This window comes from Dermacentor albipictus, chromosome 7 (genome assembly GCF_038994185.2).
Source record: "Dermacentor albipictus isolate Rhodes 1998 colony chromosome 7, USDA_Dalb.pri_finalv2, whole genome shotgun sequence".
NCBI classification, from domain to species: Eukaryota; Metazoa; Arthropoda; class Arachnida; order Ixodida; family Ixodidae; genus Dermacentor; species Dermacentor albipictus.
The window spans coordinates 66,806,621-66,823,628 of record NC_091827.1 but is presented as its reverse complement, the minus strand read 5'-3'; the positions used below and the strand labels follow the sequence as shown (position 1 = coordinate 66,823,628).

At 45.2% G+C, this 17,008-nt stretch overlaps 1 protein-coding gene across 9 annotated transcripts in view; it reads left to right on the top strand.

The window, feature by feature from the left end:
* The window catches only part of LOC135921555 (uncharacterized), a 315,975-nt gene that overhangs the window by 123,346 nt on the left and 175,621 nt on the right, over positions 1-17,008 (top strand). The window contains exon 3 of one of the 9 annotated variants that reach the window (XM_070522320.1): positions 7,920-7,972. The exons of the other annotated variants lie outside the window; for them this stretch is intronic. Within the exon in view, the coding sequence (XP_070378421.1) occupies positions 7,920-7,972 (53 nt within the window). The remainder of the gene's footprint in view (positions 1-7,919; positions 7,973-17,008) is intronic. 9 annotated transcript variants of the gene reach the window in all.

Genomic DNA, 17,008 nt, shown 5'->3' with positions numbered 1-17,008 from the left:
GAACCTACCATTTGCGGTAGATGTAGCGAGCGGCTGAACGTACTCCATGTGTTGCTGAAATGGCGGGAGGCAGAACCTGAGTGAATAAAGCACTTTCCTGAAGCTTGTCAACAGCATACTCCTCTCCATCCAACAATGTTTCTTGGTGTGGAATCCTGTTTCAGTGCCAGAGCTACTTTATATTTTCTAAACAAAGGTTTGCTGCATGTATTTAGCCCACGAGATTCGTAGCGCATCCTCCCACCACACGCTTCTGCTTCGATAGCAGAGATAGCAGAATTTAGTGGAGTCCGGGCCTCCAGGTGGTCGCGCCTTGACGAGGCAGCAGTGCTATTGACATTGACTCTTTTCAGCATTTCAATCAATTCAAACCATATCTCTCGTGTCAGACGCACACTTCACCAGACATTGTTAATATTTTAACGCGTATATACGTTACCCACTTCACAGCAACAGCAATGTTTTGGCTTCTATGCAGCCACGCTACAGATTTAACGTCGGTATTGACCAAACCATCTACTACGTTAAACCATTGATTGGCGCTCTTTCGCCATTATTGTCCCTTGCGCCATAGAACCGCTTATATCATCATAAGCAATTACAGAAGTGTAAGTATTTTAGAAAATGCTTTTGCAACCACATTAGCGCCTTCATTAGAGCGCAAGAAAGTGTATATATCCTTACGAGACGAGCTCCAATGAGCGAGGCCTGTCTCAGAAGTTCGTGAAGTGAGTCATCAGCAATAATGGGACAATGATACCGAAAAAGGAATCGCAACAGATACAACGAGTTGGAATTTATATGCAACGAAGCTGTGTTTAGTGCTGATGGGTACATACACACAAACTCGCGCGCACACACACACACCTTCTCAAACGCGCGCACACAAGCGCGGGGGTACACACCTTGAACGACGGACGCCTTGAACGCATCATGCTCTAAGGGGCAGCAGATACGCGCGCGTAGGTGGCAAAATTCGAATCCATTCTATCCGCTAGAAGCATTCACTTCACTGCAATGCAGAGGCTGCCGGTACTGCAAGGAAGCCAGCGGAGTGCGCGGCGTGCTTGCTCCGTTGTAATTGGTTGGCCTATTCTTCAAGGATAAAGCCGGGCCGCAGTCACGGTCACGAAACCTTCCGAGCATCGCAAAGAAAAGGTTCACTTTTAAAAAAGTACGCTTGATGGCAGCAACAGAAGAAAAGGCAAATAAACAAGGTAGTAAACAAACGTACAAATGAGTGAGCAGGCAATTAGGAGCATCCCTGCCATAAATATGGAAGGTCATCATCAAAATAAATTCAAGCTATTCAAAAAAGGAAAGGCACTTTCAGAGTTCTCGAATAAAACAATTTTTTAACGCGCCAAACTCTTTCACAAATTTTCTCCACTGGCAAAGCTGCGACGCACTCTTAAAATTACTTCGGAGAACGTCACTGAAAAAGCCAGTCCCAGAGCGGGGTTTGCCTGAGATAACATGCACGCAAAGAAGAAATGCTTTGGCTCCAATAGCAGTACAAGAACAGTCCCGTTATGTTATTTTCCGAAGGTACGCCGTCGTAAACTATTTCAGCACTTAACCGTAGGTACGAGGTCTGGCCCGAAAAACTACGCCGTGAATCAGTAATGAAATGGGAGTAAGTGTAGCTGTGGTGCAGCTCTGTGCTCGAAAAACCCGGTACGTTAACCTCTCGTAGCCAACGGGCTGCTGCATATTACAAGGCAGACTTTTATGTGCGCACGTTGTGCAACCACTTTTATTGCCATAATGCAGAGAAAGGCAGGGAGGTCTAGCTCTGGTTAACCTCCCTGCCTTTCTCTGCATTATTTTCTCTCTTCTCTCTTCATTACCATAGCAACTATATGGAGCCTCCGGGCGCATTTCTGCCGTCCGCCTCACCGTGAGGTTCAGGGTAAAGTCCAAGTGCAATAATATCGTCGCCTCGCGCTTGTGCTGTACGTGCGAGTGACACCCTACGTCTCAACCTCGCGCACAGAAGTGTGGAGAACGGGAAAGAAGCGTTTCTATCGTTTTCTATCCGTTTTCTATCGTTCTAACCATTTTCTATCGCGCGCGAAGTTCTTGAGGGAGGTTAGGGAGGGAGGGTGTGTTTTATTCCGGGCGTGCCGGGTGGTAGTTCCCGACCACCCAGGCCGCTTATCTTGAAAGCCGTCTGCGACGGGGACAGTGTCCGTCACGTGCTGTGTTTTCACGGCTTAGTTCGCGTTGATGCGAGACGCAGCACGAGGACTAATTCGCTCGCTGCTGCTTCTGCGCTTCCACACTCCAGCGTTTGACAGCTAGTATACGCGGTCGTCGAGTGAGATGTGATCATATTTGCGTGTGCGCGCGTGGTACCATGCGAAATAATTTAGTTAGGCGTATTGTATTGACAAGTTTATACGGTCGATCAAACTAGTCACTACTTCGTATAGCTGTCCCCTTATTTGGCATCACAATCAACGCATTGCCTTTCGGCGAAACTGCTCCATCGACATGAACATCGATGAACAGTCGCCAAAAAGCCTCGTGTGGAGATAAAAACCAGTCGACGGCGCGCATGTCTTCTCTTGTGTTCAATGACCGCCTAATTGCTGTTAGAATTATATCAGATGCATTTCGTTCTTGCGAGTTGTCGATTTACTAAATTTTGAGAGACGTTTTGGAAGGGAAAAATATTATTGCCAAAAAGGTGCCGGAATTACTGAAGGAGAGGAAGCGACGAAAATATTGTTGGATTGATGGGAAAACTTTCTACGAAAGCAATAAATTCTTGCAATGTATCGTCTTCAGCGAAGAAACAGAAATGTACTAAATGAGCTGAAGTAGCAGAGCAATGAGAGAAAAATGGGAGATTCACCAAAGGCAAAAGAAAAAAAATGCATGGGTGAATAGGGGAAAAGTGAAAGGATGTTGAATGTGTTTTCTTTTTTTTTTGCTGCCATAGACTTGTGCACTACGAATCTGTACTTTTAAAGCCAAATTGCCAAGGCTCTTTTCTACGTTAAGGTCTTGAGGTCCTACGCTGTGCGATGCGTGGGGCTACCAAACTTGTTGAAAGCTGACGGCTGGATCCCGTACACGGTAACGGTGTCTCTGCGCATTCTCAATTGATAGTGCGTGAGATTTTGGCCCACAGTTCCATCACTGTGCCGGAAGTTGGAACAGCCTCCCCAATTGCCTACTTTAAACCCCCTGTGCCTTTTTCTAAATCGAATAGCCTTCTTTGGCTATTCGACTAGCTATATGGCTAGGCATGGGGCACGATTGTGGTCACCCTTGGGGAAGGGATCGCGAAAAAACACACTGAGGGAAAGGGCATGCGCTCTCGGGGAAGCGAGTAGCGAGGAGGGTTAGTGGTGGCCGTCGTGTGTGAACTCTAGCATAACAGAGTGGAGGGTAGGGAAGTCAGGGGTTGAGGGCGCTGTCACTCGATACATAGAATGCGATTGTGAAGAGGAAGCTGCATTATTTTCCACAGCCCTTTAGGTAGCACGACTGAGCAGCTTGCTGAAGGGGACGGGGACAGAAAGAATAAAGAAAATAGAGAAGACACAGGCGATAGCAGCACCCTATACCATTAGGTACCACTGTCCGCGGCAGCCAAACGGTGCATTTAAAATTTACACTTTAGCGCCGTGTCCGCCAGGAACGTAAGGTGTATGGCGTAAGAAGGTGCAGGCAGAGATACAGGAGCTTGGATGCCGAGGGCACTGGGAGTCCATGGCGTCGGAATGAGAGGTTGAGAGAAAGCCTCTCTTTGGAGAAGGCGGAGCAGGAACAAAGTACATGGTCTATTATTTCGCCATCGCTGCACGCTGAGATGGCCGCGGGTGATGCCAGGTCTTTGCTGTACCTTCGGGAAAACGCCCAGGAGGAGCTGATCCGATGGCGCTGCGGGAGAGACCGCTACTGCCCTGCGAGGCGGCGATCAAGAAGTGAGCGGGGAGGGTTACCGCTGTGGATTGCCATTAGGCGCCATTGCACCGTGTACCTTGCATAGTTGAAGGCCGGTACAGCGGTGCTGACTGGTACAGTGGCATGGTGTACTGCCTCACGCCGACGTGAGAGGGGAGCCACTGTAGCGACATCTTCAAGCCACCCGAAACAAGGACGCGAAGCTTTTCCGCCAGCAGGACAACACCAAGGCGGGTGGTCCCTGGTCGATGAAGCGCATGGAGCGCCAACCGCGAGTCGTAGAAGACCGCAATTGTACAGTCGATCCGGGGGATCCTCCGCCAGCATGCGTGCAGCCAGATGGAGGCCAGCCACCTTAACAGCGGCGCAGCTTGCCACGAGAGGCAGCCGGCACTCTCCCGAGCACATAAGGCAGGCATCATGTAGAAGGCAGTGGCAGATTCGGGCTCTGCATGGACGCAGCCCTCCGTGTAGATGTGGAGATTTCCGTCCACCAGGTTTTATGCGAAGCATAGTAGCCGCACAACCACGCTCTTCCTTGCTGCGCCGCGCGCGGCTGCCTAGCTACCATATGACGTCATAACAGCTGCAAAAGCGGAGGCTCAAGTCGTGCGCTCGCTTGCGACCGCGTAGCTACATAGCCGGGTCTCAGCTCGTGCGCTCGCCTGCATGAGTTGTTTCTTCGTCTAGCCGAACCAAATATAGCCAAGCAACAGCAGTTCACCAGGCTAAACAGTGGTTCAACAACTAAAATAAAGGCTAGCATGCTTCGCATCCTGGGCTTAACCTTAGTTAAGCCACAGCCATTTTTTTTCAATAGGAACGCCGACGGCTGGTACAAGGCGCATGATGGGGATCGCCTTTTCGTGAGGCCTTCCAGCGTAGTAGAGACCTCCAATGGCTGATGATGCGGAGGAGGTGGCTGGATGGCTAGCGTGGGAGGGTGGCCGAAAACATCCTCGTACAACCGACACAAGCTGCCGATGCGCTGGTGAGGTCGGTTCCGTGACCTTGAAAGCAGACCCACACTGCCGTGTGCCTGTCAGTGTGGTGGATTCCGTGCTGTGGGAGCAGCAGGGACAGCGGCCAAGTCTTTGCCTCTGCGAGGGTGGCAGCGATGTGCGAGGTCCCTGGCAAGCCAGGAATCACCCGGATGGCTTCCCGGTGCTAGAGCTCCAGGCGGTCTAAGCGAGCCCGTGGGCGGGCCACGAGTTGGAGCGCGTATAGAAACCTTGAAGTAGCCGCTGAAGCGTACAGACGGATGCCCCATTCTCTTGCGCATCCTCTGCCGCCGTGCAGCAGATGGCCAACCGCCTTTTGGACCTTCAGGACTTGAGCGATGAGTGCCTTGGATGCTGGCGCCCACGAGAGGGGGTAGTAAGTCTGCATACCCAAGTAGGTCAAAACCCGCTTCCATGGTATGTGGTTGCCTCACAGCACCATCGGAACATCTCGAACGCTCACTCGCTCGTTCGTGGTGGGAAGGCGAGGCAAAGCGCTCGTGCTCATGGGACGGCGGGTAGCGTGGTAGAACGGGAGAAAGAGAGGAGGCGTTCGTTCGTTCGTCCGTTGTTTCGGGCTATTCACTGAGATTGGCAATCATAGCTGATGGCTTCTGTATATTTTTCTGTTCGCCAAGTGCGCGCTGGTCCTCCGGCGGCCACATTTTGCGGTCGTGACGACAATTTGTCCCTGCATGGCTTTCTCGTATTTTTATTTATTTATTTATTTATTTCATAATACTGTGAGCCTTTCTCAGGCTCTGACAGGAGTGGAATGTACAATAGGTGGTACAACAGGTTTGGTGTTCCGGAAGATGAATGAAAAGATACATAACTTATATAAATAATAGAATCAAAGTGTGCAGAGCTGTAGTATCATACAATTCATGACTCATAATCAAGAAGGCTGTGACTACAACACATTTACAAAAGCATTTTCAAAGAAAGATTCAACGTTCGCAACAAAGACATCAATTGACACATCATTCACAATATGGCGGGGCAGACTATTCCATAGTTCTATGGATCGAGGAAAAAAAGAAAATTTGAATAAATTACTTCTAGCAGCAAATGGCCGTATGCACAAGTCGTGATTGATTCTTTTGGAGCGGTGGTGAGGTGGCTTTAGGTACACGTCTTTAGTTATGTTGATGCAATCATGATATAACAGGAAAAGAAATTTCATACAGGCAGTTAGTCGTCGGCATTCTAACGTCGAGATGCTAGCCCTTTTACGGAGAAGTGTCACGCTATCGTAGCGGGAGTATCGGGAGTAAATAAAACGGAGTGCTAGGCTTTGAATTCTTTCAAGTTTCGTTTTCAGGTAAGACTGATGGGGGTTCCAAACTATGGCGCTGTACTCCAGGATGGGTCTTACTAGAGTCATATAGGCGTTTAGTTTTACATGCGCAGGTGCAGCTGACAATTTTCGTCGGATGAATCCAAGTTGTCGGTAGGCCTTTGTACATATGTTATCTACGTGGGATTCCCAACTCAATTTTTCAGTCAACGTTACCCCCAAGTACTTTACTTCATTATTACGCGTCACAGCAGATCCTGATAAAAGGTAAGTAAAATAGATGGGAGTTTTTTTCCTTGTTATGGTGACAGAGGACGTTTTGCTTACATTTATTTTCATATCCCAAGTTTTACACCAAGAATCAATGTTAGTTAGGGTTAAGTGCAGTTTATTTTGGTCATCTTGTGAACGAACCGTAGTGTACACAACGCAATCATCTGCAAATAATCTCAGTACAACATCTGGAGTGACACAGGAAAAAATGTCATTTATATAGATTAAAAAAAGTGTAGGTCCTAATACTGATCCCTGTGGAACACCAGAGCAAACGTCTAGGCTAATGGATTTGGCATTTTTTATTTCGACGTATTGAGTACGGCCTGAGAGGTAAGCTGTAATCCAGGAAACGATGTTTGAATTAATACCAATCATTTTAAGCTTCTCAATTAATTTACAATGTGGAACGGAATCAAAAGCCTTAGCAAAGTCAACGAACACTGCATCCACTTGCAAACCAGAGTTAATAGCAGCCGCGAAGTCGTGTGTAATTTCAAGTAATTGCGTAACTGTTGATAGTCCCTTCCTAAAGCCGTGCTGGTTTACATTTAAAAGCTTGTTGCTTTCCAAGTAAGTTATGACTGCTTTGTTAATTACATGCTCCATTAATTTGCAGCAAGAGCTAGTTAGTGATATAGGCCTGTACATGCTTACCAAGAGCCTATTCCCATTTTTTTTTAACACCGGGACCACTTTCGCGCAAAGCCAGTCGGCGGGTACGGATGCTGTTGCCATGGATAAGGAAAACATTTTTTGCAGAAGGGGAGACAGTTGTTGCGCATATCGCTTTAGAAAAGCATTGGGTAATCCGTCGGGCCCAGGTGATTTCTTTTCATCAAGCTGTAACAGTAAGTTAAGAATGCCGCATTCTGTTATGACAAGGTCAGGCATGCGGGAGTGGTATTCCGATAGATCGAACTCTGAGGTAGAAGCACGGGTGAACACAGACTGGAAATAGTGATTAAAGGCGTTCGCGATACCATTTGCGTTATCCGTAATGGCTCCGTCTATTTCCATTTGGTCGATAGACGCCCCCGGTTTTGCCAGGTAACGCCAGAACTTTCTTGGCTCTTGCGTCATAAAATTGGTCAGTGTATTTGTGAAGAAATTGCTTCTTGCTGAAGAAATTTCTGCTCTGAGCATTTGTGAAAGTTCATTTATAGCGTCGACGTTGGTTTTCTTTTTACGCATTCTTTGTAACTTTCTTTTGAGGTGGATAATACTGCGTGTAATCCAAGGTGTCTTCCTGTTTACTCGTTTTTTTATTGATGGGATGAATTTTTCTTCACAGTACGCTACTATTCGTTTCAGCTTTAACCATAAGTCATTCACGTTTTCAAATCCCGACTGTAAAAGACTATCTAGGGTTATTTCAATGTAATCAATAACACTGACATCGTCTGCCCTACTGTAATCCTTGACAGATATAGGAGATATGCTGGTGCTTTGGTTGGGACTGAAACCGAAGTTATCAAAAGTAAGTAAAAGCATTTTATGGTCCGAGATTCCATTTTCGATACTGATATCAGGGTTTAGCGTCTTGGAAACGAAAGCAAGATCAAGAATGGAGCTTGCTTGCTCTTGTATACGCGTTGGCTCCCTAACAAGCTGGGTTAAAGAAAAACTAAACATAATATTCAGAAGCATTTCACAACTATTGTGCTCGTTTCCACTAATGGACAGATTTCCCCAGTCAATCCCAGTTAAGTTGAAGTCTCCGACTAAGATTAGCTTAGTACGCTCGTTAATTTTACGGCACAGAAAGTCATGCAATTCAGCAAGATAGTCAGTTGGCGCATTTGGTCGTCGGTATATGCCGCCAACGAACACTAACATTCCATTGATAGTGATACTGCACCACACACTTTCGTGATTGGGTATTCCTTCGTCTTTCTTAAATGATAAGCCTTCTTTAATAGCTATGGCAACGCCCCCTCCCCGGCCATCGCGGTCGAAACGAACGATAGATAGAATTCCGGCAAGCCACATCGCCGCATCCTTGCTTGGCATTCAAGCACTTTTGCCGGCAGCAAGCAGTGAAGTTGATTACTCTACGCTATGCTATCTGGTGCCCTTGGTGATAGCGGATAGCGGACTGCGATAAAACCTGAACGGATAGCGGACTGTGCCCCTCTCTTTCTTCCGTTACTGGCACTTTGGAAGTGGCGGCTTGCATTGTCAGAGACGAATGTTGACGCATCTGTACTTTTCACACGTGCATACGTTGATTATTTTCATATAGTTTCAAAGCCCCGCCACTGCTACCAAAGGTGTCACGTTATGTAGAAAAGTGCTTCTTGTTTTTGGTCCATGAGGAATACGGGAGAGCCAGCCGGAATATGCTGCTCTCGTGCCACCATAAAACCTTCTGCCGTGACTATTCTTGCAGCATCGGATTAGTTCTTGGTGTCCACTCTATTTGCCAACCGATACCTGTCGATTGTGAGCGTAGCCGTCACATCTTTAGCACTGTTCTGTGTGCGCACACTGGAAAACGGCTAAAGATGGCAGGTCATGTCGTACATGCTCTAACAAACGGGCTGCACAAAGCCGCGCAATGGGTTGTTCGCTGTGTGAAAAATTATACCGTTTGGGCAAATGCCCTGGAGTGACAGAGACAGCTGCTCGCTGTAAACCCGAAGCATGTTATTTTAGCCTCAGCTGTGTTTGGCATGCTACTTGTTACATCTGAGAGGTGGCAGTAGGGACAAAGACATCGAATTTTAATTAATGTTGACAGGAATACTAACCAAACTGGAAAAGCTTCAGAACCTGCTGACTAGTGTTGATGTCATTCACAGGACTATTGTCCTTATGTCTGAAAAGCAAGTTGAAGTATTACGCGCAAGGACTCAATAGATGGCAGAGCTAAAGGAAATCTGGAAACGTGTTGATGCTGTCGATGTACGCAAGGAGAAAAAAGAATCAATTAACACCAGCCGTAGATGACCTGGAATAGAGGAGGAGGCGACGTAATCTAGTAATTGACGGTGTTTTGGCAACGGACACCGAAGAATTGCTGAGTAAAGTTAACGAAGTCGCACGATTGGCGAAAGTTCTCGACCTGGGCCTAAAAGACGTGCAGGCTGTGCATAGAGTTGATGGGCAAGTCCGAGATGATCCCTGGAATAATTGCCTGATTCGACAAACAACTTGGACATACGTGGCTAAGTCGTAAGTCGTAGCTAAGTCGCAAACAGATATCATACCATGGCTGCCACTTATCAACGTCCTCAAGACCTCAATAAACTAATGTTCATTTCTCTCTCTGTTCAATAAATGTTCATTTCTCTCTCTGCTTCCCCTAAATGTTCAGTCTGCCTGTCATAAGCAAGAAGTATTTCAAGCGCTTGTGGTGGAGTTCATCTTTACATTTTCAGCATTTATGCTAACTGAAACGTGGTTATATGGAAATGATTCTTTTGCCCTGTACCACTATGTGCCATTTACGTTGAACCGCAATGTCAAACGAGGTCATGGAGTTTGTCTACTGGTAAAAGCGAGATGCGTTGTGAAAGGGTTGATAATTTTAGTGTAATTACACCTGATAGTAAAGTGTCTGTAAATTATGGCAAAATAATTTATGTTGTCGTTTACCGTCCACCTGTGGGCTGTATTGAAGAGTTTTTTGATTTCATAGAAAATTTGATTCAATATGCTAACGAATATAACGATGTTGTGTTCATCGGAGGTGATCTTAATGTTAGTAGGACAAAATTCGAGCAGAACAATAAGGCTGCTTGTCTTTCTTGAATCATATTGTCTTTTGGATGTACTAACATTGCCAATCTGAATAACACTATGGCGAAAACACTGATATATTTAGTTATTACTAGTAGATGTGATATCTACTAGTAATAACTGTGTAATAGTAAGTAATAAATAAACAGTGTGATATCTGCAGGTGTTATCAATAGGTTACTAAGTGGTCACCTTCCTATCTACTTTATATGTTTCGGTACTGTCAACCCTCCAGCTAAACAAAGTAAACATGTAACACAACTAATTAGAACAACAACATTCAACAATTTTAGAAACGCAATAAGGAGGCATAGCTGGCGCTCTGTTTACGGTTATGTGTCAACAGATGAAGCTCTCAAATACTTCCTGCAGGAATTTGTTTCGATATATAGAGATGCATTCGCATACAAAACTATACAGAAACTCAAGCAAAGTTGCAAACCTTGGGTTATCAAACAACTCACTAGAATGATTACTAAGAAAAATGAGATGTACAAAACATTGTTACAAAGTCAATATTCCGATGATTTCCCAATGTTCAAGTCGCAATAGTCCAAATTCTTCATTGTGAAGAGCAAGGGACAGTCCTCAAACAAGCATGTTTAGTGGTATCACCGACCAAAAGATACTCTGGAGTAAGTTAAGCTCACTATTGGGGTGCTCTTACTCTGGATCCCCCGATAGTCTATATCTCGAAGGCAGTGCTTTTAGTGGCGTTGAACTAGCGGACAAATTTAGTGACTATTGCGTAGCGTAGGTGGCTAGCACGCATGAGTAGGGCGCACTTGATGGTATAAGTAACCACCTTAATAGCGTGTTTGTTCCTTTATGTAATAACGCTGAAGTGCTGTTACTTTTTAAGCAAATGAAAGTAAGCAATAGTGAAGACTCATTCGGTCCTAAATTGAAACACATTACCTATGTTACACAGGAGCCAGATCAAATAACAGAACAAAAGCAGAAATATTGTATAGATAAAACTAGCTGCATACGCTATTTTAGAGATTACGAAAGATTTGATGATGATTCTGTGATTGAGCACATGGAAAATGGCCTGAGTGCTGTTGCTGGAAAGCATGATAGCGTGTCTATATACACACACACATATATATATATATATATATATATATATATATATATATATATATATATATATATATATATATATATATATTATATTATGGGGTACGCCGTAGTGGAGGACTCTGGAAATTTCGACCACCTGGGTTTCTTTACCGTGAACCTCAATCTAAGCAGACGGGTGTAACGTATATTTTCTATGGCAGCTGTTTTCTGATATGCGCAATTATTGTTTGAGCACGTTCGTGCCAAACAAGCGGTGGAAAGTCCACAAACGTACACCCTGGATAACACTACAATTTATTCATTTAAAGTGGGAACGAAAACAGGCTAGAAGGTCTACTCCCAATCCTGTTTTCAACAATGATATCAAATATGCTCCCGCCCATGCAGTGCACGAGTCTAAGGACTTCTTTTTTACAACAACTTTACCTAACTTTATGAAAAGCGAATCGAGAAAGATTTTGAATTACTTGAGCAATGCTTGCAGGCACGTGACGCAGGTTTCGGTTGATGTTATATTTTTTGCAGATCAACAGGTTATCGCTGAGTATTTTAATATCTTTTTTACTGGAGTGTTCTTGAAAGAAAGTACACGCGTGAATGTGCGTCATGGGGCATTTGCAGCATCCCTGTTTGATTTTATTTCATAACACGGTAAAGTAGCAGTGCTGGTAAATCTGAAAGCAAAATTGACCTCGGTCCTGATGGTTTGCCCAAACTTTTTCTTCGTCATTATGCCGGAATTATCGCTAAAGTGGGGGTGGCAACACGGCAGTGGCAATGGCGCATAACCACGCATGGCCGGTCTTACAGATTCTGTCGCTTATCGTGAGCAGTGCGGAGCCCAGATCAGAAACGATGTACGTCAGCTGGTTGAGCAAATTTGATCGTCAAGCAGTACTGACATCAGCAACGGACAGCAGAGACATAAAGCGAACACTCCCCTCGGCTACCTTCAGTGGGGGCGGCTGCGCGGCAGCGGCAATGGTGCGTAACCACGCATGGCTTCATTTACAGGGGAGTTATTAATCCCATGTTTCGAGGCTACGGGCGGATTGCATATGTATATTGGTGCTGGTGCTCCCTGTGTAGTGTTCTGAAGTTGTGAGCATGTGGTGGTTAGATCTAAAGGTCTTGCTTTCCGAGGACGTAGAAACCAACCTTTGCCCAACTGTGAAAGAAATCCTCAAACAAATTTTGGAAAAGCAAATTCAAATGGACAACAGGCTCGCGAATTGGGAAGAGAGCCTAGTTAAAATTACGAGTCAATGATCTCGGGTGGAAATTCTCGAAAGAACGGTTGAAGACATTAACCGAGCAGTTCAGCATCAACTGCAGCGACTAACTGATTTCGAAAACCGGGCACGACGGAATAATATTGTGACGCTCTTGCATGCATAGTGGTTTCGCGCCTCAACAAACAGTAGGGGGCGGGGGGGCATCGATGAGTGGTGAAGAAAGAAGCCGACGGGTGGCTGGCTCGCTGAATCTCCACAGGCACTCCGTTAATCAAGGCCATCGCATCTAACTAACTCTACCCGGCTTCAAAGTAACGCCTTTTGTGGGTGTAACAGAGTGGTGGAGGTGCTGGGTACGACACAACGTACCACGGAGTCGCAACACCTAGAACTTCGCCGGAGCCGTCGTCTTGCCGGTCTCTTGCCAACGACCTTCCCTATGGCTTAGGACGGAGGTGGACAAATGCCAGCTCTAGTTTCACCTGCTCAAAGGACAGCGTCAGTTGGACCTTTGGAGCACTACATGCAACCACGCTCATTCGCGGGACAAGTGGGCGAAAACGTCGACCAGTGGCAGACGCACTACACAAGGGTGAGCCGCTACAACCGTTGGGATTCTGTCACTCAGCTTGAATATGTTGTACTCTTTCTGAGTGAGACAGCGCTGATGTGGTATGAAAACCACGAAGACTCCCTAACAATGGGGGAGCGCTTCGTTGAGGAAATTAAGAAGTGTTTTGGCGACTCCTACGCCAAACAGAAACGCGCCGAGCGAACACTAGCTCAAAGAGCTCAACCTCCTGGAGAAACATGCACCCTATACATAGGGGAAATCCTCAATCTGTGCAAAATTGTAAATTCGCAGATGTCTGAGGAAGACCGAGTCGGACATCTCCTCAAAGGAATTGCAGAAGATGTCTACAATTTCCTTATAAGCCGGGAACACGTTGATTCCATCTCAGATGTCGTACGTCATTGCTGTACGTTTGAGACGTTGAAAACACGTTGCATTGTGCCAAAATTTGGACGCCTGGCGAATGTGACAACCATTGCCAGCGTCAATGAGAGCCCGTCCGCCGATATTTCGTCTAGTATACGGCAGATCGTGCGTGAAGAACTGCTGCGGCGCCAGGAACTTGCGCGCCGCGTCGTACGACAACCTGATGCTTATTACCCGCAACACGTGGCGCCTGCCGCACCCTGCGCTTCGTGGCAACCGGTGGTATGTGTCACAGACGTCAACCCCAGAGGATCTCCATCGCCAAGTGAGGGCATATTCACGCCCGAACACCGACTTTGTATTTGGCATTCCCGAGACTAAAAACGGAACGCATGAAGACATCGAGCAGCAATTTGTAAAAAATATTTCTTTCCGACAAACTTGGCGTCGCGATTTCATCAGCTGTAAGAATACATAGGCTTGGCCAACAGAAACCATCACGCGATAGACCTGCTATCCTAAAATCGTACGATTACAACGAAAAGGTGGTAATCTTTAAGATCTGCGAAAAACTCAAAGGAACGAAAATTAGACTTTCTGCCGACTATACGCCGGAAACAGTCGCAAAAAGAAGACTAGTTTGGAAATCGGCTCAGACTGATAAACGTGATGGCGCAATGGTGAGTGTTGTTCATAATCAGCTTTTTATCAATAGCATTGCTTGCAGATGAGACTTCGAGGAGAATGTGCGCGTTAGACCGCAATGAACGACCACCTGCCAACGAAAAAGTTCAGTGACGCGAAAGGCAGCCCGAAATAGGGTTACTGAACATAAATGCGTGGAGCATAGTGAATAAGGTAGAACAGCTTGAATACTTGTCATCGCTTCACGATGCAGACCTCCTTTCCATAACAGAAACGTGGTTCCATAGTGACGTGAAGGACGATGAGGTATTTTCCAAGCACTTACAATGTTGTCCGCAATGATAGAGCAACACGAGGCGGTGGCGTGGCGCTTCTAGTGAGGAAACCACTCAGATATGGAACTGTATCTTCCATAAACGGGCTTGAAAGTGTGTGGCGCAAACTATTTCTTGGCAATACCATTTCGATATGCCGTTATGTACAGAGCCCCCGGAAACCCTGTTGAATTTGTGTATGGGCTTGGCCATAATTTAAATAACACAAGGAATGGCAGAAGTAGAATTGTTCTAACAGGGAATTTTAAATTACCAGGTGTCGATTGGGATGCGAGAATTGGGGGGCCAGTGTAAAAGCCTAGCGCTGATATAATGTTAGAGATTATGCTTAACCATAACTTTGTTGAGGTAGTTCATGAGCCGACCAGGACACAAGGGAAAAATTATTCTACGCTGGATTTGTTATTTTTGACTAACGGAACATTTAAGTATAATTGTGGATGGCATATCAGAACATGAAACAGTAGAATCAACTTTAAGTATTGGTAACACGCAATTAGAAAAAAAAACCTCAGTATATGTGTATAATTTTAGTCGGGCTGACGACATGTCGGTTATCGAATGCTTAGAACGTGCTCTTGATAATATGCCGGTTGAAAAAGACACAAATACGGTTTGGAGATACTTTGTATAAGTTGTGCTCGCCTTTTTAGAAAAAGATGTGCCCAAGAAAATCAAGCGCATAAGAAAACCCAGTCCATGGGTAACTAAAAACATTATTCATTTGAAGCGACGACTGAAACGTGCACGTAGGATGCCAAGGCGATGTGCAGAAATAGCCAGTCTCAGTACGCAAGATAGAAAAGAATTGTAAGATGCGAAGGCGCCGTTTTTTTCAACAACACTGGTGGATTACTTGCAAAGCTCGCCTCGAAAATCCTGGAGTTACTTATCTGGTTCTACGTGCAACAATAATGAAATTAGGGTAGACGGAAATGTCTGCACTATACCAGCGTTGAACGCACAGGCATTTAACACTATGTCTAACCCTTTAGTTACACCTGGCAGTAATAGGCACCCCATGAATGCGAGCGATGGTTTGTTGCCATGTGAAGTTACAAATGATATTGCACTTTCTCGAGAAGGCATTCTAGTATTGTTGTTAAAACTAGATACCCAAATATCTTGTGGCCCCGATGAAATACCTAATGAGTTTTCAAGGCGTCATTGTGAATGGATATGACATTTTTGTCTATAATTTTTGCAATGTCATTTCGTATCGGAGGTGTGCCGGAAGATTGGCTCCTTGCACTCATCGGACCCATTCTTAAAGCGGGAAATAAGTTATTGGCGGAACGCTATCGGCCAATTTCAATTACATGCTCCACGTATAAAATGTTATAGCACATAATATCGAAACATCTGGTTGAATATATAGAAAATAACTTATTCTCCAGAAAGCAGCATGGCCAACGTCCGTCAACAGTGACGCAGCTTTTTGAGGTGTCTCATGCTTTCGACGTCGCAATGAACAAGGAACAAATCGATTTTATAGCAATTGATTTTTCGAAGGCTTTTGACCGGGTGTGTCACACAAAACTTATTGAGACATTGTATAAACTTGGAGTTATTACACAAATTGTGATATGAACCCATGCGTACTTTACAAATTGAAAGCAATACGTTCAAAGTGCAGGCGAAAGATCATCCTCCTTATCTGTTTAATCTGGAATGCCATATGGTTTTCTTTTAGGACCAATTTTGTTTCTATTATATGTAAGTGACTTTCCTAATGACTTGCATCTGAAGATTGAAATGCGTCAATTTGCGGAAGATTGCTTTATTTACTATCGCGTTACTGTCCAAGATCAAGTGTTGTTGATCGAATGCTTTCAAAGTATTTATGACTCGTGGGTTACGTGAGACATGAATATTAATTTCGATAAATCAGCTTACATGACTCTATCTAACAAGAAAACCCCGTTGCTTTTTCCTTACAGAATAAATAATAGCCCACTTCAACGTGTTAGTAAGCTTAAGTATTTCTGCTTAAACATTTGTGGTTCTGCTCAACGCAAATTTGGTCTGTTAAGGCGAAAGTTGAAAGGTGCTACACCCGAGGTAAACCTCAAGGCGTATAAAACAGTTCTACGGTCCACAGTGGAATACGCAAGTATAGTCTGGGATCCGCACGAAGTGGGCGTGATAAATAAACTGCAACGAATTCAAAGACTAGCCGCACGGTTTATCTTTAATGCTTATCAAAGAACGCAGTCTGTAACTGCGTTATTTTCTCGTGCTGGTTTGCCCGAACTCGCAGGGCGCAGAAAAATAGCCAGGTTGAAATTCTTGTACCAACTGGATAACAATATATTCAATTTGGACTCCAGACTATACTTGCGTCCCCCTGCGTCCCCCTGGACAGGTCACCCTCATGCTGTACTGCCCTAGGTGCCGCGCATTGATGCCTTAAAATTTTACTTTCTTCTGAAAACTATAGTCGATTGGAACAAACTTGACGCAGATGTATTTATTGCAACGCGCACAACTTAAGCATTTGAGCGTAAGCTGTCATTATGGGTTTGCTGAAT